General features: G+C 44.3%; 1 protein-coding gene across 7 annotated transcripts; it reads left to right on the forward strand.

Moving 5' to 3' along the window:
- The first annotated feature begins 201 nt into the window (after nucleotides 1-201).
- ZNF821 (zinc finger protein 821) lies at nucleotides 202-19,092 on the forward strand. Of its 7 annotated transcripts, XM_045443383.1 has the most exons (10): nucleotides 202-534; nucleotides 1,195-1,257; nucleotides 2,489-2,573; nucleotides 4,213-4,329; nucleotides 9,901-10,021; nucleotides 12,534-12,659; nucleotides 15,329-15,474; nucleotides 16,111-16,215; nucleotides 17,188-17,354; nucleotides 18,133-19,092. In XM_045443383.1, the coding sequence occupies exons 6-10, from the start codon at nucleotides 12,578-12,580 to the stop codon at nucleotides 18,785-18,787; spliced, it is 1,155 nt and encodes a 384-aa protein (XP_045299339.1). In that variant the 5' UTR covers nucleotides 202-534; nucleotides 1,195-1,257; nucleotides 2,489-2,573; nucleotides 4,213-4,329; nucleotides 9,901-10,021; nucleotides 12,534-12,577; the 3' UTR covers nucleotides 18,788-19,092. The 7 variants fall into 7 exon arrangements, with proteins under 7 accessions (XP_045299339.1, XP_045299336.1, XP_045299335.1 ...); XM_045443380.1 differs by lacking the exon at nucleotides 9,901-10,021 and having other exon boundaries at nucleotides 203-534; nucleotides 2,459-2,573; XM_045443379.1 differs by lacking the exon at nucleotides 9,901-10,021 and having other exon boundaries at nucleotides 203-534.
- Nucleotides 19,093-20,465: the final 1,373 nt, after the last annotated feature.

The following is a 20,465-nucleotide window of genomic DNA, read 5'->3' on the forward strand; positions in this document are numbered from 1 at the left end:
AGGTTGCTGGGGGGTGCTGACGGGGCTGAAGAAAGACCAAAGAGGGGGCGAGGCTGGGTGGTCTCCGGGGCGCGAGGATGGAGGCGAGGCCCCCCTCCAAAGTCTGTGATTGGATGCTCCTTTAGTCCCGCCTCTCCAGACCCCCCTCTCCTCAAGCCCCGCCCACACCGCCGGGCGCGCGCCTGGGGAGCGGGGAGGGGGACCAAGCCGGAGAAGGGGGGAGGGAGAGAGGAGAGGCTCGTGCACGCGCTCCACTCACTGCGGGTGCGCGAGCAGCGCGCTCCCGCCGCCCGCGTCGCCATCTTTTCCCCCTCCGTCTGTCTGTCTGCCGTTGGCTTTGTCCGTCTGCAGCGCCGCCCCTCGGCTCCCCGCCACCGGCTCGGCCCGAAACTGCCCTCCGCCTGCCGGGGCTCAGCCCCGGAGAGCCCCGGCCCGGCCGGCCCGAGCTGCGGCCCGGGGCCCATTGTCCGGCGGTCCGTCTGTCCGGAGGCGGGGCCCAGGGACGCGGCGCGCCGCGGTGCGCCGAGGCTCCGGGTAAAAAGACCCCCGTCTCCTTTCCTCCGGGGCTAGGCTGAGGATGCAGGGGCTCCCCGCTCTCTCCCTTGTTCGCCCGCTGTCGGTCCTTTTGTCTGTGTCTCGGGAGGGGGCTTGGTGCTCGCTCTGGCCGGAGGGCGGGGGTAGCCCAGGCTCCGACGCTCCCCCTGCGCCGGGTTCCCCAGACGAGGCCGGACCCGGCTGGCTCCCCACGGGCCGTTCCTCTTTCAGTCCCTCTGGCGGTCTCGGGCGCGGGAGGGGCGTCCGCGCCGCCGCCCTCCCCCGGTGGGCCCAGGTCGGGCTGGGCCGGGCACTACCGGGGCGGCCCCGGCGTCTGACAGGCTGGGGTGGAGCCGGGGGAGGAGGAGGATGGGCGTGGGAGTGCAGACCCGGGTGTCAGTCCCGCGTCGCGGTCTCGCAGAACGGCTTCTAAATTTAGATTTCTGAGAAGACTGTGTCGTCTGAGGGTTTGTCTGAGCCGCCTCGGAAGACCTTTGGCTTTTGTCGGTAATTCCTGGGTATCTACCTGTGCTCAGAAGATCGAAGCCAGAGGGACCATCTCGGCTGATTGTACACCTTCTCCAGACCAAAGAAAGTGGGAACAGGGTGAACAGTGAGGCAGCTACGTGACCAGCTTTCTCGTCCTCTCCTTTTTGGCAGATACAAATCACTGGGATTCGGGCGAGTTTACTTTGCTCCGTGGGAACTGCACCAGAGCTGGAGGTGGGAGTGCACCCTCTTTTCTTAAAGCTTGGATTTCACCTGCTCTTTTTGTTTTTTTCCCCCATGCTAAAGTCTGTGGTGTGTCCTGAAAGCTGCAACCTAACACCTGTGGGAGAGCAGGGACAATGTTAAGGGGCGATGTTGGCCTCCCTCCAAAGGACTCTTAACCTCGTTCTAAAGGCAAAGCTTCCTTCCTTTTTACGTAGAATCCCTTGTAAACCTGAACCTCACCGTTTACTTTCTTCCCATTACGTTTTTTCTTCCAGATGGTGGTGATGTTCAGGCGGCTCTCCATTTACATTTTTGTGTTAGTTTCAGATTCAGTCTTGGGAATTGAGGCAGTGTTAAAAGAAGAACTGAATGCATGATCTTTAGGGCAACGCGTCTATGAATTTTACTACCTTTTATGGCCTATAAAACGGTCGTCTAACCTCTGAGATCTTGCTATGTAGTCAAGAATGCACTTATATTGCCATTTATGTATGTATGTATGTATGTATGTATGTCTTTTCTTATTTATTTCCTTATTGAGTCCACGACCCACTGACTTTTTTTTTTTTTTTTTTTTTTTTGAGGTAGAGGAGGGTATTTGCTTATCCCCCCCCCCTCCCCCACGTAATCCCTCAGGTGTGGAGTCCCATTGGGTACCATCTGGTCAGTTCCCCATTTGGCCGCTAGGAGGATTGTGAGATGCAGTGGATACTGCCTATTTCGATATGCAGATGCTCATCTCTGTTTCTGACTTGTAGCTTCAGTATTGAACTGTTGCCTCACCAAGATGATCTGAATTGAGCATGTCTCAAGTTATTTGGCCTTCCTTCCGAAGGATCTTCGTTACCTTTATCACATAGTTTCAATTTCTGATCTTGATTAGGAGAAAATTTAAAGATTAGTTAATATTTCATTTTTCCTTATATAATAGAGAGGTGTAGCTCTACAAATGTTGGGAGAAAATGATAATGTGCATTTCATTCAACTTTCCATTTTATGATTCCACAGGAAAAGACCCAAAGTGAATATTCCTTCACTGCTTATGCTAATAACTACTTGATTGGAAAGAAATGATCTATGCAAACAAAACTTAGAACAGAGAATACATACCATTAGCATTAGCTCACAGAAAGTGCCCTCTAACTAGTTAAAATTGATTTTACTGTATACATTTGAAGCTGGTTTTTTGTTGTTGTTGTTTTAATTAAAGGTCTGAAAAAGAACTGTGTTTGATATGCAGATATGATAGAAGACTGCCTGAAAGCTGCTTCCTTTGCCACTTCCTGTGGAGGCCTGTCTTTGCCATTTGCGGTTTCTTTCTTTTGGTAAGGGGAGGCAGGATCTGATTACAGGTCTGAGATCCTTTCTAGCTACATGGAGGAGTTAGTTGGCATAACAGGAGATGAGTCTTCACTAACTGGAGTGCAGAGTATAGCTAGCAGTAGCCTCTCAGAATGCCTCTTAAGGCATTAAACTACTTGCTTATTCAGTATAAGTACAATTTGAAAGGGCAGGAAGTGAAAGAAAACTTAGAGGGTGACTAAATCCATATTCTTGTCCTTGGTAGGGAAGAGAATCTCTTTTTTCAATCTGTTTATTCACTGTGCCTTTTTTTTTTTTTTTCAATATATGAGATTTATTGTCAAATTGGTTTCCATACAACTTCACTGTGCCTTTCATAGAAAATTTCAGTTTTCACTACTAATCCATTTCAGACTCTTTAACAACACTTACTGCTGGGAAAGTCTTTCTTAGAAACTAACCAGGAACCTCCAGGCTTATGTATCTGTTCCCTCCAGTTTCAGGGAAGCAGATGCAGGTCTCTGCAGCACGTCTCCTTTGGGGAGCTTTTCTCTTTGTTCTTCCCACTGATCTCTTTGCTACACAGAGGCTGGATTAAAAAGAGGCACTAAAGTTATTAACTTTGCCACTCCAGAGCATATGAGCAGGGCCAGGTTGATATTCCACACTGGAATGTTGAATTAATACTCAACAGTGTGGATAGCATCTGGCTCTTCTGGTGAGAGCTCATCTTCAACATTGGAAGCCTGATTTGATTCAGTGCCCTGTCATCCACAGTGCCTAGCACTGTGCCTACCTCGCTAGGTAGAGGCTCTATTTCCTGTGCTGATTTCATTTATAGACGCCTAAAAGTTTTGAGATGTTTCCTGTCTCGCAGGGATGTGGTGCTTTGTCACCTCCAGGCAAGATAACTTCTTGAAAAAACATCTGGAGGTTCCCATTTGTGCAGATTGCAGGGTTTGACTTCCAGTGGGCGTGTAATATGTGAGCTGCCACCCTCTTTAGCTTCCATCTGCTTCCTTTTACATTCATGGGGGTTATCCATTTGAGCCTGCAGTGCTTCTAAAACTGTTACCTAAGTGTTTTGCTTCCTTTTCTATCCGGTGACCTTGATCATGATCACATAACAGTGTTCTGGATTCCACAGATAGATTTAGAGTAGAATTCTCTAAATCCTTTGAAGGAGTCCTTTCTTAAACTTCTTGGGACCTGGATGTTGTGCTAGAGATTTCTTTTCTTTCTTTCTTTCTTCCTTTCTTCCTTTCTTTCTTTCTTTCTTTCTTTCTTTCTTTCTTTCTTTCTTTCTTTCTTTCCTTAAGTTTATTTATTTATTTTGAGTGAGAGAAAAAGCACGAGTGGGGAAGGGATAGAGAGAGAGAGAGAGAGAAAGGAAGAATCCCAAGCAGGCTCCGCATTGTCAGCACACAACCAAATGCGGGGCTTGAACTCACGAACTGTGAGATAATGACTTGAGCCCAAGTTGGATGCTTAACCAACTAAGCCACCCAGGTGCCCCCATTTCTTTCTTTCTTTAATTAGTTCAATTATTTATAACTGGTGAGTTTTATATGCTCAATAACTTTTTTAAAAGTCTCTTTATCTTTCATTTTGTCTAATTTCTGGGAAAAATGACACGTGGTAACAATATGTTTTTTATTGTAGGTCAGCACCCTGCAAGGAAGTAGTAACATATCCAGTTGTGAAACTGGGAAAGGCCAGAACTTTTGGATCAGGAAAACATGTCCCGTCGGAAACAGACAAATCCAAATAAAGTTCACTGTGAGTATTGGGTTTTGTCTTCTGGAACCTGGGAACATTGAGGGTTGAAATGAAAGAGTAATCTCAATTTAGGTGAGATGCTTACACTAATTTGTGTAGGAAAAAAGGGTTAAAGAGGTTGAACGTGATGGGTTTAAAGTGTGTCTGGTTGCTGGAGGAAGTATTAGAAACCTGTCTTAGGAGTAAGTGCACTTGATTCATCCTTAGTATTCACATTAACAGACATTTATAGGATATCTGTGCAAAGCCTTGTGCTAGATGCCAGGACTGTAAAAGAGCATAAGGATATATAAGACTATAGTGGAGCCACAGATACATAAAATAATATCTAAAAACACAAGATAGTATATGCTGAGTGCCATATAGGGATGCTAAGACTGTGTGTACTACAGAAGAGGAAGGAGTTCCATAGACTGAAGTAGCAAGGGAATGCTTCATGGAGAAGGCCCTAGACTGTGAGCTTAAACTGGGCCTTAGAAGGTAGGAAGTGGATTTTTAAAAAAGGAAGAAGGAAGAGGTAAAATCAGGTAGGGAAAATTATGTGAGCAAAGATAAAAGAAGGAAAGCACATGTTCAGGGGATAAGGAGACTTTGTATGAAGCAGACGTTTTATTTATCCAGATATTCTAGGACATGAGTTTGGAGATGTTTAACTCAGGCCAAGTTCATACTTCATACTGTGGACTATAAGGAGCTACTAAGGGTTTTCAGGCAGAGAAGGGGAGGGGCATTTAGAATGCAGTGTGTCAGGACTACGAAGCAGTTTGTGTGATGGATCACATGAGAGAAAGACTAGTAACAGGAAAACTAGGTATGCATTATTGCCTTGCATTGTTTCTCAGCGGTTTTGTATGTATTTATGTTTTATTTCAGTAATTAGACTGTAAAATTCTAGAGGGCAGAGACCATGTCCCATTTATATTTCCTGCTATTCCTCTTTACTTCTAGCACTGCTTATAAAGGATGTTCAAAGTGCCTTTTAAATTAACATTTAATATGTCTATCTATGCAGATTTTATATAAATGACCTGTTTCCTATGATCTGGGAAGATAAGCATCCTCACCCAAATGTTTATTTATTTATTTTTTTTATTTAAAAAAAAAATTTTTTTTTTTAACCTTTATTTATTTTTGAGACAGAGAGATGGAGCATGAATGGGGGAGGGTCAGAGAGAGAGGGAGACACAGAATCGGAAACAGGCTCCAGGCTCTGAGCCATCAGCACAGAGCCCGACGCGGGGCTTGAACTCACGAACCGCGAGATCATGACCTGAGCCGAAGTCGGACGCTTAACCGACCGAGCCACCCAGGCGCCCCCCAAATGTTTAAAAAAGAGTCACATAGCACCTTTTATTATTGAGGACTGACCAAATAAAGTACAGCAGCATCCGAAGACAATTCAGTGAAATAATACATAACGGTTATTTTGAAGGAAAACACTCTTCTACATATGAGAGGGTAGATTCGTCAAAGAGTTAAGATAAGAGGACTAAAGTTCATTAAAAATATCCTGCATACCAGGCACTCTGTACCTTATCTTATTGGGTAATTTCAAGAGTGAGAGAAGAAATAGTAGGAACAGAGGAATTAGGTGGACTTGAATATTTTATAAGTTAATGAGATTAGGGTGGCACACCTTCATTTACAATTAATTCTTCAACTTAACCCCTGGAAAAGTTGTAGAAGAGAACAAGTTGGATGCTTCTAGGAGTATGTTCTGGAATAGGTGGATGTGGAAGTCTGCTTAATATAAAGGTGAGTGAGTGGTTTAGGAAGGGTTTAGAAATTGATGCTACAACAATAAAATGTAGTGGGCCTGAATGTGAAGATTGTCAAGAGAGACATCTCTTGATCCAACACAGAGGTTTAGGAGGGTTGTCTTCTCCTCTCTGATTGAAAACAAGTATCAGTAAAAGACACAGATGTGACCCCAAGAAGGCAGGGAAGGAAAGGTATTCTTAGTAGATGGGTTCACAAATAAGGCGGTCATAGGAGTTGGGTGTTTACTTAAAAAAGCCGTCTGTCCAGGGCACCTGGGTGGCTCAGTCAGTTGAGCGTCTGACTTTGTCTCAGGTCATGATCTCACCGTTTGTGGGCTTGAGCCCCATGTCGGGCTCTGTGCTGACAGCTCAGAGCCTGGAGCCTGCTTCAGATTCTGTGTCTCCCTCGCTCTCTGCCCCTCCCCCGCTCATGCTCTGTCTCTCTCTCTCTCTCTCTCTCTCTCTCTCTCTCTTAAAAATAAACATTAAAAAAAAATTTTTTTTTTAAGCCATCTGTCCAAAGAGACTTGGTTAGATTTAAGGAGAGTAGGTGGCAGGGCATGATGGCCTGATTGTGATAAGGCCAAGGGAAGCTAGGCTTGTATGGCCTTTGCCTGTGTCCATGTAGCGTATATCCATCAGCTGAATCTCCTCCCACCATAGTTGAACCCAGGGTGAGTTGGTATTGGGTCAGAAAACAGATGGACAAACAGGCCATGGAGAAGATAAGAGAGTATTACACATCCACAGCTGCAGAAATGCAGTTTCCAGAGCCGAGTCAATATCATATTGTGGTGGAATGGGTGGGGCTGTGCGGGCTCTGAGGAAGTGACCATTATGAGGGCCATGAACAGAAATGTTCAGCTGCAACTAAAAAGCAGACCCCCAGGGAGGGACTGTTTTCGGAGATGTATTTGGATGGGGAACCATGAAGGCTTCTCAGGTAATAGACTGAGCTTGACTAAAGAAGAAAAGACCCTGAGATTTGCTGGTGTCTCAGGACTTTGTGCTTATTTACTGTTTGGGGACTGAAGCGGATCCTGCCTTTTTAAAAACAGCATTTTCTCCTTGCCCATGACAAAAGTGGCAGGTAGAAATAGGTAGTTTCAGTCTTCTGCCTGCTTGAGTCTCCTGTTCCCTTGCAGTGAAATGGAACCAATCAAATGTATTGAATTTAATGCTGCTTATCTATTTAAAGTAAGTGGAATTGGGGCACCTGGGTGGCTCAGTCGGTTGAGCGTCCGACTTCGGCTCAGGTCACGATCTCGCGGTCAGTGAGTTCGAGCCCCGCGTCAGGCTCTGGGCTGATGGCTCAGAGCCTGGAGCCTGCTTCCGATTCTGTGTCTCCCTCTCTCTCTGCCCCTCCCCCGTTCATGCTCTGTCTCTCTCTGTCTCAAAAATAAATAAATGTTAAAAAAAAAAATTTTTTTTTAAATAAGTGGAAAGGACTCAAGGTCTGGGAGGCAAGAATGTCTGCAGAAGCTTTGCTGAAATGTTAAAGCCAGTCGGCACTTGAGTAATGGCTGAGCTCCATTACATCTGCCTTCTGGGAAGAAGATTGTGTCATGAAACTCAGAGCCCACCTAAAAGAGTATATTAAGAATCTCACTGCTATAGGGGTGCCTGGGTGGCTCAGTCCGTTAAGCTTTCGACTCTAGATTTCAGTTCAGTTCATGATCTCATGGTTTGTGGGTTCAAGCCCCATGTCAGACTCTGCAGTGACTTTGTGGACCCTGCTTGGGATTCTCTCTCTCCCTCTCTCTCTGCCCCCCACACCCCAAATAAATAAATAAACGTAAAAAAGGAAGGAAGGAAGGAAGGAAGGAAGGAAGGAAGGAAGGAAGGAAGGAAGGAAGGAAGGAAGGAAGGATGGATCCCACTGCTGTAGCCTGGCAACATTTATCAGATCCACTTGAGAAGCCAGCGGGCAGGATGCACTGGCATTTACTTGGCTTTCCTCAGGACTGTCTCTGTATCTGAATTACCATCATGATCTCTCCTTTCCCCAGAAACATCCACACGTACTCTTGTAGTTTGCTCAGTTCATTAATAGATTTGATACAGAGCTTTTGGAATAAAAGCCCAGAATTATTGGTTTCAGAGAAACTGCTGAGGGGTATTAGGCCTTCCTCTGCCCCTCCTTCCTCATCTCACCTCCTTCTGAGTACAAGTTTCTGTCAGCTGTTTTCTAGAGAGGTTGAAAATAGAGTCCCTTGTACACTCTCATTTGATGTGTTTATGCCAAGCAAACCACTAAGAAAAGGAGAACTCTTTCTTCAGAGACTTTTGTTTTCAGATTGAAAAGTACATACAAGACTAAAAACTTTGAATTTCAATAAAAGCTTCTCAGCTTTTACAGAGAAGTAGGAAAAAAAGCCTTTAAAGTGCCTTCTCTTCCAAAAAACGCAACTTGTTTTGTCTTCGTTCATTCTGTCAACATCCTTGTGAAGTAAATGGCTATGTTCCCGGCATGTGGTAGCACCTTGGGTCACAGAGACTGTCAGCTGGAATGGAATCCTAAGCCCCTCACTCCCAAGACTAGCTCATTTTTTCTGCATTTGACTTCTGCTCTGTTGGAATATTTTTCAGCTGCTTTGCTTTCTTTAATTTCAGTCAGCCAGAAATTGCATGTGTTTAATTGCACCAATGACTCAAGAAAGAGAATTGTAAAATCTTTGCCTTTCTAGTAACTTTTATCCCAGGCTTCTCCTCTGTTCTACAGACTTGCTTGGATGGCCTTGTTCTTGTCTGGTCTGGAACACCTTAGCCAAATCAGACAAACAGTATCTTGATTTCATACCAAAAAAAAGAAGAGGTAGCACCTTGGTTTTTACTGTAGAGCTTAGATTACTTGTTCTTAACTATTAATAGACAAATAAATACCCATGTTAAATAAGATGGTTGCCCTACATTAATATCTAGAGACCTGAGTGTTTTTTTAACCTATTCCAATAGTTTCAAGATAGAAGGAAATAATAATTCTACATTAGAAAAGCAGACAAATTTCCAATTCTGTGTCTCCCTCTCTCTCTGTCCCTCTCCCACTCATGCTGTATCTCTCAAAAATGAATAAACGTTAAAAAAATTTTATTAATAATAAAAAAAAAGAAAAGCAGGCTGTTGTATAACATTTCTCAAGTGCCAGTATTTCTATGGATCACATTATATTTGAGTTACTATGACATAATTTTAGCAGATATCACTACCTTTTTATGAAAGGATAATTCTGGGCAGTCAGATTTACAGCTTAGGTATATAGGGCCTACTGGAAGATCATGATATGCCCAAATCGCTTTTTTAATGGTTTTTATATATTTTGCTTTCTGTCAATGTTTAAGATAAGAATGGCCCTAAGGAATAAAGTTTACCTTAGCCATTTCCAGGAGTCAGGAATAGAACCAAACTGCCAAAAGGGAATGACAATTAATGTATTCTAACTATCCTAAGTGAGATTGCCAGCAAAAGCCCTAGATAAAGTCGTTGTATGGAATTAACTCTTCTCTGTTCCGTGAAGGCCCAAATATTTAGACAATATCAATAGACAAAAATTTTCAGCTCAAGTTGGTGGGTCTAAACTGAATCACTGGTAGATCTTGAGAGGTATTTATCCTTTTAGATGCCCTTCTAATGCAATGCAATTACCTATTAAGGGGGGAAAAAGTGTATTCTTCATATGTTATAAACCTAGTTTTTTTCTGGGTAGGTTTCTTTAGAGATGAGAAGTATCACTGATGAGAGTGGTCTACCCTTTGATAATCATATGTTGGTACATGACGTGTTCCTCAGTGCCATTTCTGCCCACGGTTTCCAGGTCCAAAAGCATGCATCTACCCAGAAGAATTCAGTAACTAATCCAGTTGGCCATGGTCTTGTGGTTACAGTGGAACCACCATGAAGAAAAATATTTTACTTCTGCAAAGAAGGATGAGAAGGTGCTATAACACAGAATTTTTTTTTTGTTCTTCCTTGCAGTAATTTATGTCCAGTTTATGATCTTGATATTTTGGAAATGGACTTAAGGCAGCTTATTTTTCTTTTACTTGAGTGCTCTTTGGCTAGAAGTTCACTTGAACCCTTGCCACCTCTACTCCCATTCCCAGTAGCAATCAGAGTAGCCACAGTATTAGTTACTCTGGCCCCAGCACGGTAATTCATCATAGGGTATCAGAACCATCAAAATGATGGGTCCCTTTGTCATTTACTGGCCCTAAGAACATTATTTTGATCTTTGAGGTGTAGCATCAGTTTCTTGTGGTTCGAAGGTAACATTATCACTAGGATCTGAGCCATTCTTCTCACACAGAGACAAGTGTTTGTTTTCAGCAGCACAACTCTGGTGAACTATCTAAACTGCTTACATCAGGGGTGCCTGGGTGGCTCAGTCGTTTAAGCGGCCAACTTCGGCTCAGGTTATGGTCTCGCGGTCAGTGAGTTCAAGCCCCGTGTCGGGCTCTGTGCTGACAGCTCAGAGCCTGGAGCCTGTTTCAGATTCTGTGTCTCCCTCTCTCTGACCCTCCCCTGTTCATGCTCTGTCTGTCTCTGTCTCAAAAATAAACAAACATTAAAAAAAAAAATTTAAGGGGCGCCTGGGTGGCGCAGTCGGTTGGGCGTCCGACTTCAGCCAGGTCGCGATCTCGCGGTCCGTGAGTTCGAGCCCCGCGTCGGGCTCTGGGCTGATGGCTCAGAGCCTGGAGCCTGCTTCCGATTCTGTGTCTCCCTCTCTCTCTGCCCCTCCCCCGTTCATGCTCTGTCTCTCTCTGTCCCAAAAATGAATAAACGTTGAAAAAAAAAAAAAAAAAAATATTTAAACTGCTTACATCACTGCTAAAAAGCAGTTTCAAAATATGGATATTAAAATTGTACACACCTGGGTTTGAATACTTTGTTCTATAGACTTGAGTTTTCTCTTAAGTAAAATATGTGTAGGAATACCTACCACATAGAGTTTTGCAGAGAATTAAGATAAAAACTATAAAGCACTGGGGCACCTGGGTGGCTCAGTCGGTTAAGTGTCCGACTTTGGCTCAGGTCATGATCTCATGGTTCATGGGTTCGAGCCCCTCATTGGGCTCTCTGCTCTCAGCAAAGAACCTGCTTCAGATCCTCTGTCCCCCTCTCTCTCTGCCCTTCCCCTGCTTATTCTCTTTCTCTCTCTCTCTGAAAATAAATACATAAACTTAAAAACAACAACAACAACTATAAAGCACTTAGCTTAGAGCCTGGAACCAGGATATGCCAAATAGTAGTTATTAGTGTTTAGCACTTAGCATCTAGATGCTCACTGAATTTTTGCTGAACAAATGCCAAAGTGAATCACATGAAGCCTCCTTTACATCAGTTCTTTCATCGTCCAAGGACTGATAGCACAGGTCAACTGACCATTTCTCCTGCCGCATTGTATCCTGTCTTGGAACCTGAACCTGTTTATGTTCCTTTTTTCTTTTCAGTAAGAAAGTGCCTGGCCTGTTGTCAGACATTTCACTAGGGCTTTTTATTCTCTCTTGGTGACTGGGAGTGGGAACTGTAGTTTCCACTCTGACTGAGATAATGGAAACCTCAAGAAACCCAATTCTCTTTTCTCCTTATGCCTGGCCTCTTGGAAATAAAAGAGCACTTAAATATTAACTCTTCAATAACCACAAAAGATCCTAGGCAGAGTTCATTGCAAATGAATGCATAATCAAGGACGGTCCTGGGCTTTTGGATACCCCATATGAAAAAAGAAAAAGGAAAAAATACCTCATTGACCAGGGAGACTAGATAAAATATTATTTCTTGTAAATTAGTTGGTATGTTTCAGGAAGTTTGTTCCTCAGCAAAAATGAGTTCATATATTATCTGTTCTCCATTTAGTCTGTTATTCAACCAGTTGTTGATTTGCTTGTGGCTAATTCTGGTAGACAAAGAAAATCAAGGCAGAACTTCCAAAGTATCTCTTGAAAGGGGAGTGGATGAAAGATGAGATTAGAGAGATTGTTATTTGGAAGGATTATTTGAAGCACTTGTTTATAGTCAGAGATGAACTCTGAGTCAGGGCCATAATGTTAGTATGCTAAGATTCAGAGATTGTGCCCACATTTGTTGCCCTATCTGTATTATCCCATCACTTTGCCTCTTCTGCCTCTGTCTCCCCAATCCTGATGGTAGGTTATCCGTGGAATTGATATTCTGACGTTAAGTTTGTTAAGTAGCAATTGATTACCTTTTGAAAGGAGTCAGGATTGGGAGGATTTAAGCAAGTGATGCTTTCTAGAGCATCTGGCTCACTGCCCAGGAAGAGTAGCCATGCCCAGAAACTCCAGGAGGCAGCAAGCTAAGAGATGGATGACCCCACAATAGGGTACCTGCCTGTCTCCCAACTTTGAATGGTCTGACTTTCCACCCAGCTTGCCTGGGATATGCTGTCTAGCTGGTGGCCTGACTGTTTTTCCTTGTGACCACCAGGGGATCAAGTATTTGCTGGGCTAGAAGAGCAAGCCCGCCAGGCGATGATGAAAACTGATTTTCCCGGAGACCTTGGCAGTCAGCGACAAGCTATCCAACAACTAAGAGATCAGGACTCCAGTAGCAGTGAGTTCTGCACCTTCTGGTAATGACTCAGGGCAATGGGAGAAGAATTATCAGAGTGTGTTTGCTCTGGGGATTGTGCATGGGGGTTGGGAGGAAGACATGAAGAAAGAGATTTGTGGATCCTCAGTGTTCCCAAAGGTGTTCCAAGGTGTATGAGCATATGCTTATCCAGAGAGAGGACAGGTTTGGCATTATATTTTTTTTTAACTCATGGACTGCAGTACTTGATACAGTGCCATACACAGATAGGTTTGTGATGACTGTGATAGACAGGGGTATAGAGATCATTCGTACAGGAGCAGTCCCTGGGTTAGGTGACATGAAAATAATCCCTGTCTCCTAGAATCTATTTACTTAAAGTTAACAAAATATAAGAGTGGCATTAATGAAATTTTTGCTTTAGGACCCAGTTTGAATGTCACACAAGAGGATTTGCTTACTAATGAGATTATTAATGCATCATATAAAATGCTAAAGTCTGGGTACCTGGGTGGCTCACTCTGCAGGGCATGCGAGTCTTGATCTCAGTCCGAGCCCCACAGTGGGCATAGAGACTACCTTTAAAAGAATAAATTAATTTTTTTAGAAAAGCAATAAAGTGCTAAAGTCAATGTCTTTCTACACCAAGTCTTAAGTAGATCCCTGGAAGGAGATGGAAAAGACAGTGATTGGTAACTAACTGAGCCTGATGGATCATCTGTTCCATGACCTGCCTGAACAAATACATTTTGAGATATATTTGTTGAAATACAAATTTCCTAGGATGATTTCCATACTTTACTAATCACATCCATCTGATATTGGATATTATTACTGTCAATTCAGAGTGACATTTTTAATTTTTCTCTACATTTGGGATTAAAGAATAACAAAGAGGGAAAGAATTCACGGGTCTTCTAGGAACTAGTTTTCACTCAAATTAATAATTTAGCAAAAAAAAAAATTAGCATCTAATTGCTCAGGTACAGAAAAAATGAAAGACTTTTAGAAAACCTATGGGAGCCACCCAGTTTGAATAACAGGATAGGAATGGCAACGTCTATAAAAGTTTAATAGGTTTCCATTCTGGAGAAGCTGCATCATCCCTCTAGATGGCATACTTATTTTTTTTTAAATCTTTGGAATTCTATATTTGGATTTTTGATCAGTCACATAGCGTGTTTGATACAGTAGTGTCTTAGACTAAGTTTACAAGTACTCTGGATAAACTGGTGAGAAAATATGGTATGATTTAATCTATTCAAATCCTGCATCGTTGAGATAAATTCCCACAAAAGCTTTGGGCTAGGGAATAAGGCATACATATGATATAGATCTTTCCAGGGCCCAAATCCAGTCCACCAACCAAGCAGAGTATCTAACAGAGACCCACATAACTACTAGCAGATGATTTGGTTAGATTTTCTTATGAAGACAAAGAATGTAACCAGTTTTGCCAGATACTGGTGGATTTAAAAATTACACGAGGGGTGGTAGAGAGAAGACAAGAAGCACTGTAACTAGGAAAGCTGAGTCTCACAGGTGACAGTCTACCCTGTATTTCTCTTGCTCACAGTCAGGCCCAGGAATCCAGAATCTAAGGGTGGTTGGGATAGGGTTGGAGTCTGACAGCTTCCCAAGGCTTCGCTTCCTCTTGTGATCTTCAAGGTACTCGTACTTTTTTTCCCTTTCAGAACAAACTCCCTATTATTATCGTGGCTTTTAAAAAATCTTTTTCTTTTCTATGTATTTTATAATGAGGGAACAAAAATCAACCCACAAAAATTTTGCAGACCCCTCAGCCACAAGTAGACCTCCCCACAGCCACATCCTACCCCCTAAATGAAAATAAACTCAATTCTTACTTTAGTTAAAAGAAATTGTATTTCATCCTAAAGAATGTCCTGTTCCCTCCACTTAATGCAGTCAGTTATCTATCAGATAATCCAAAGAACCAATGTAAACAATGGATTTATTTAGCCTGGAATCCTGAGTTACTAGCAGAGTAAGAACCCACTGAGTCAGGTACCACAACAAATGGCCTGAGGTTGGTTGCTGTGCTGTTTTTTCCACTGGACTGAACAAACGTTTCCCTATAAAGTAGACATTATTTTTAACTAATTGACTACTATCTCCTTTATTGATTAAGAGGAAGGAAAAACTTCCTTGTTTCTCTGTGTGCCTTGGGGTTTTTTGGGAGAGAAAAGATTAGTGGGACACAGAATAGAATAGTGTATGTGATACCATGGAAAAATCATGCAGGGGGTTATGGAGAAAAGTAAGTAATAAAATCAGTGAGAAGTGTGGGTAGGTCAGAGGTGATGTGTTGTGGGAATGAATGAGCATGGTGTGAGGTGCATAGGAGGTATGATTTGAAGTATGAGGTATTTGGGCATCATGTAAGAAGAATTATTTTTATGATAACATACAGGGCCCAATAACCATTGTCTAATGGTTTTGCCTGAGATTTTCTCTTTAGTGTGCAAATGGCATTATAAATAAGAGCTAGCAGCTCTTTCACTTAACATGATTTGTATCCACTATCCAACTATATAGACTATTCATTGATATAAACTCTGTTGTGGAAGATCTGAAAATGTTTTCATTATAGCTACAAACTCTAAGGTGGAAAGCAACTCAAGGCCTATTTATGCAAAAATCAGAACTAGTGACCAATTTGTGTGTTCTAGGTGACAGTGAGGGTGATGAAGAGGAGACCACACAAGATGAAGTCTCTTCCCACACATCAGAGGAAGATGGAGGGGTGGTCAAAGTGGAAAAAGAGTTAGAAAATGTGGAGCAGCCTGTTGGTGGGAGTGAAGTGGTAGAGCATGAGGCAAGTGACAAATGGTTCCTGAGTCCAGGAACCCCCCCGACCCTTCTGCTCAGCCCTGATGCCTGATGGTCTCCTGGACCTTCATGTGAAGCCCGTCTTCCTCCACAGCTCCATTTACCCAAACCTCAGACACAACTCTCATCACACCAGCTTTCCTGTCCACCCACATGTCACTAACTGAGGTACAGCTCCCCCACTTCTTTCCAGACGGAATATCCACTTTTGCAAGACTGTCGGCTGACTTCCTGAAGTGTACTCTCGAATATGCTTGCAAATTTAAGTCAGAGTGTTACCTGAGGTGCCATCTTCTCACTAAGTTGTTTCCTGAGGATTTCTGCAAGAAGGACAGCCGGAAGGAAGCTAATCCGAGAGAGTTAACCTTAGGGGAAAAAACAGAGAAGCTGTCCCTGGGGCAGCCCTATGTCCTCATGGCAGGAAGCCTTGGAGAACATAAAGATAGGAGCAAATTTTATTCCCTTGCCCTATTACTTTTTCTTTCAGTCCATAGTGGAAACCTAAGAATAACATGTGATACCAGGTTGTGTTCTTTTTAACAGGATACCCTATTAAAAAAAGTAGGGGCAGGGAAAAGAGTGGTAAACCGTCTTAATGAATTGCCTACTTGTTGAATTGCAGGTCACGGGGAACTTGAATTCTGACCCCTTACTTGGACTCTGCCAGTGTCCCCTCTGCCAGCTAGACTGTGGGAGCCGCGAGCAGCTGATTGCTCATGTGTACCAGGTATGGGCTGGGGAGCCACTTGCCCCAGAACACGAACGTCAGCAGCTTGTTTATTGGTTAGCCTTTGCCTCCAGCTCCCAGAGGAACCTTGGGCTGGTGCTACCAATAAGAGTCCACTCCAGGCCCCAGAACATTTTAGAGACTAAGTGGGATATGTTGGGTAAAACCGTTGTCGGTTCCCAGGCAGACACCCTATGAAAACTTACGTATAATTTTTTTTCCCAAATTACTTAATGCATATTTAAATAGTTAAATCGAAGCTAAGATCCATTAATAATGAGGGCTTTGTTTTAAAGAAGAAAAAAATGAGTTCACATAAATGTTTCTGTTATACTAGAGAAAGTGTAAATGAAGGGATCGGAAGAACACGAGCTTTTGTGCTCTTTTTTCCATGATCCAATCGCAGAGCACCTTTGCCTTGTGATCTATATTAGAAAGGCATCAGCACACATGGCAGCCTGAGCTTTACCATAAAGGTAGTTGGTTAACAAACAGACACATTTCTTTAGAAAGATTGTTTTGAAAAGATTGAAGAAAAGGCAGGACAAAATCTCTTTTGGATACCAGTCTTTCTAGCTAGCTTCTACACTTGGCCTTCATTGCCTCCTTACCGTGCATTTGTGTCTGCACAGTGTGAGGCAAGCAGATAGAAATTATCCCAAGCATGAGTTCTTTGCAGGTTTTGAAGAGGGCTCTTGCTCTGGAGCCTTGTTGATCAGGCCAGCTGCACGTTCCAGAACATAGTCAAAACTCAAGCTAATGAAATCTGAACAATAATCGGCATGGCCTGGCCCTTCTAAAGGCCTGTTAACACAAGACTCTTACTTTTCCAGGTGCTTAACGGGGAGAATTGTTGCAAATCCCTTGTTCTGAGACTAAGGAAAGGGGACATTTTTTAGAAAGCAGCTTCTAAGTGGGTATGACTTATCTGAAAGGTTGCATGAGTTGACAGATTAAGGCTCTGTTTTGCAGCACACTGCAGCAGTGGTGAGCGCCAAGAGCTATATGTGTCCTGTCTGTGGCCGGGCCCTAAGTTCCCCAGGGTCCTTGGGTCGTCACCTCCTAATCCACTCGGAGGACCAGAGGTCTAACTGTGCTGTGTGTGGAGCCCGTTTTACCAGCCATGCCACATTTAACAGGTTAGCTGGCCACGTAAACATCTTGGTCTGGGAACAAATTACTGGGTGTGGGTTCTGCTTTCCCAAATCAAAACAAAGGCTAGAGATAGGTAATGCAAAGGCAACTGACCCTTGACTCCTTGGAAATAAAAGTAATGAAGCTAGTAAATATGCCCATTCCATTAGATATCCCCAAAGAGAAATGAATTCCCATTTCTTTCCTCTATCAGGATAATATTTTCATAAGAGATAGGGGTGGGGGAGAAGTCCAAGAACATTCATAATAAAGTTCACTGGAATAAGTGCTAAGAGGCCCCTGATATGAGGACTGTCAGTCTCCACTGCGTCAGAGGAAGACTGGAACTATGTGAATTGTGTCCTAGTTCCATTTGCCAAGGGTACAATGCAGAGTCGTCCAAGGCAGGAGGGGCTGAGCCAGTGGACTCCCCTAAAGGCAGCTTCTACTTCAAGGACTGCTGCTTCCACAGGAGAACTGCCCTGCCTGGCTCTTAGGAACACCACCAGCCAGCTGGAATGAAAACTGCATATTTGTGGGGGTCCAGCTGATACCTGGCCGTTGGCTTTGTGTCCAACTCCAGGTGGGCTTTATAACTTGATAGACCCCCTAGCCCAGAGAAGTTGGGGAGTCGGAGAGCTAGAAGAGGTCTCCCAAGTACTCAAACTGACTCCTAGTTGTGAACTTGGAGCAACTGGTCTGGTAGGACAAGAGTAAGTCAGAGCTAGATACCTGAGCTAGACTAGAAGGAGACACTAACGATCCAAAATTTTTGTGTTCCAGCGAGAAACTTCCTGAAGTACTTAATATGGAATCCCTACCCCCAGCCCATAGTGAGGGCCCCTCCAGTGCTGAGGGGAAGGACATTGCCTTCAGTCCTCCAGTGTACCCTGCTGGAATTCTGCTTGTGTGCAACAATTGTGCTGCCTACCGTAAGCTCCTGGAAGCACAGACCCCCAGTGTTCGCAAGTGGGCCCTACGTCGACAGAATGAGCCTCTGGAAGTAAGGCTGCAGCGGCTGGAACGAGAGCGCACGGCCAAGAAAAGCCGGCGGGACAATGAGACCCCGGAGGAGCGGGAAGTAAGGCGCATGAGGGACCGTGAAGCCAAGCGCCTGCAGCGCATGCAGGAGACTGATGAGCAGCGGGCACGCAGGCTGCAGCGGGATCGGGAAGCCATGAGGCTGAAGCGGGCCAATGAAACCCCAGAGAAGAGGCAGGCCAGGCTCATCCGGGAGCGGGAAGCCAAGCGGCTCAAGAGGAGGCTGGAGAAAATGGACATGATGTTGCGAGCTCAGTTTGGCCAGGACCCTTCTGCCATGGCAGCCTTAGCAGCCGAAATGAACTTCTTCCAGCTACCTGTGAGTGGGGTGGAGTTGGACAGCCAGCTCCTGGGCAAGATGGCCTTTGAAGAGCAGAACAGCAGCTCTCTGCACTGAACCCCTCCTGCCCTCTCACTCACCCAGGTCCCCAGGGATCAGTGTGGTAGCCACCCACAGGGCCCTGTCCTTACTGCCAGAGACAGGCCTGGGTTGGCTGCAGGTGGACCTGCGTACCTTTGCATGTGGGAGCGGGATGCCGGGATCAGCCAGAAGCCGACTTAACACGGCTCCGGACAAGGGAGTAGGCAGGCACTCCAGAGAACTGGACTCCCCAGCCCACTGCTGCAGGGCATGCTTCTAGGACTGCAGGGCCTGGTGCGGCCCACGGAATTGTGAGGGCAAATAAATTAATTTTATCTTTACTGGCCTTTTTCTGTTTTTCTCTCCATTTCATTCTAGCAAATGAAGTGATGTAGGAGAGACCCGGGTGGAAGTTTTCGGCAGGGACTTCTGGCAGATTGTCTTCTGAAGGGAGGGCGCTCCTCAATTTAGGTGGCCCAGAGATCCCTTGTTTGGGCCTTTACAAGCTGATAAGGCATACCTATGACAAGAAAGAACCATTGCTGACTTTGTGAGAGTCCATTCCCAACAGCCTAACAAAGATCTTCTATAGTCCCAAAGGCCATTTAAACCTAGCGTACTTTTTCCAAACTCAGAAGTAGACACCTTTCCTCATAACTGGCATTTTCTAAAGAGATGCAGTATTTATTTAGGCTACAGGCTGGCTACTTTTCCCAGCAGAATTCAATCTGTCAAACTTTAAAAATCCTATCCTAGCGGCACCTGGGTGACTCAGTTGGTTAAACGTCCAACTCTTGGTTTTGGCTCAGGTCATGACCTCACATTTCAAGGGATTGAGCCCAATGTCAGGCTCTGCACAGGCTAGTGCAGAGCCTGTTTGGGATTCTAGGTCTCCCTCTCTGCCTCTCCTCCACTCACGCTGTCTCTCTCTCTCTCTCTCTCTCTCTCTCTTAAAAAAGATTAAAAAAAATTTTTTTAATGTTTATTTATTTTTGAGAGAGAGAAAGAGCATGAGCAGGAGAGGGGCAGAGAGAGAGGGAGACAAAGAATCCGAAGCAGGCACCAGGCTCTGAGCTGTCAGCAGAGCCCAACATGGGGCTTGAACTCACAAATCAGATCATGACCTGAGCCAAAGTCGGGCGCTTAACCAACTGAGCAACCCAGGTGCCCCATAAACTTAAAAAAATTTTTTAATCCTATCCTAGACAGCAGTCAGCTTCATTGAGGAATATGTTCACAGAAGTAGCTCTAATATTGGAGCACCTGAATGGTTCATTTGGTTAAGCATCCAACTCTATTTGTAATTAAAAGAAATTTTTTTTTAGTTTATTTATTTTGAGAGAGCACGAGCTGGGGAGAAGGGCAGAGAAAGTGAGAGAGAGAGAGAGAAAGAGAGAGAGAGAGAGAGAGAATTCCAGCAGGCTCCGTGCTGCCAGTATTGTGCCCAATGTGGGTCTCGATCTTACAAACCATGAAATCATGACCTGAGCCCAAGTCAAGAGTCGCTCAACCAACTGAGCCACCCAGGAGCCCCCAGTGTCCAACTCTTGATTTCAGCTCAGGTCATGATCTCACTGTTTGTGAGATCCACCCCCCATGTTGGGCTCTTGTGCTGACAATGTGGAGCCTGCTTGGGATTCTCTCTCTCTCTCGGCCCCTCCCCTGCTCGTGCACGCACTCTCTGTCTCTCTTACTCTCAAATATTTAAGAAAAT

The sequence above is a fragment of the Leopardus geoffroyi genome, chromosome E2 (genome assembly GCF_018350155.1).
Source record: "Leopardus geoffroyi isolate Oge1 chromosome E2, O.geoffroyi_Oge1_pat1.0, whole genome shotgun sequence".
NCBI lineage: Eukaryota > Metazoa > Chordata > Mammalia > Carnivora > Felidae > Leopardus > Leopardus geoffroyi.

Excerpts from the sequence above, each read along its gene's own strand:
- ZNF821 (XM_045443380.1), top strand. The coding sequence starts at position 4,290 with ATGTCCCGTCGGAAACAGACAAATCCAAATAAAGTTCACT. Across the intron at positions 12,660-15,328 it reads AGATCAGGACTCCAGTAGCA|GTGACAGTGAGGGTGATGAA; the intron begins GTGAGTTCTGCA and ends TGTGTGTTCTAG. Across the intron at positions 17,355-18,132 it reads AGCCATGCCACATTTAACAG|CGAGAAACTTCCTGAAGTAC; the intron begins GTTAGCTGGCCA and ends TTTGTGTTCCAG.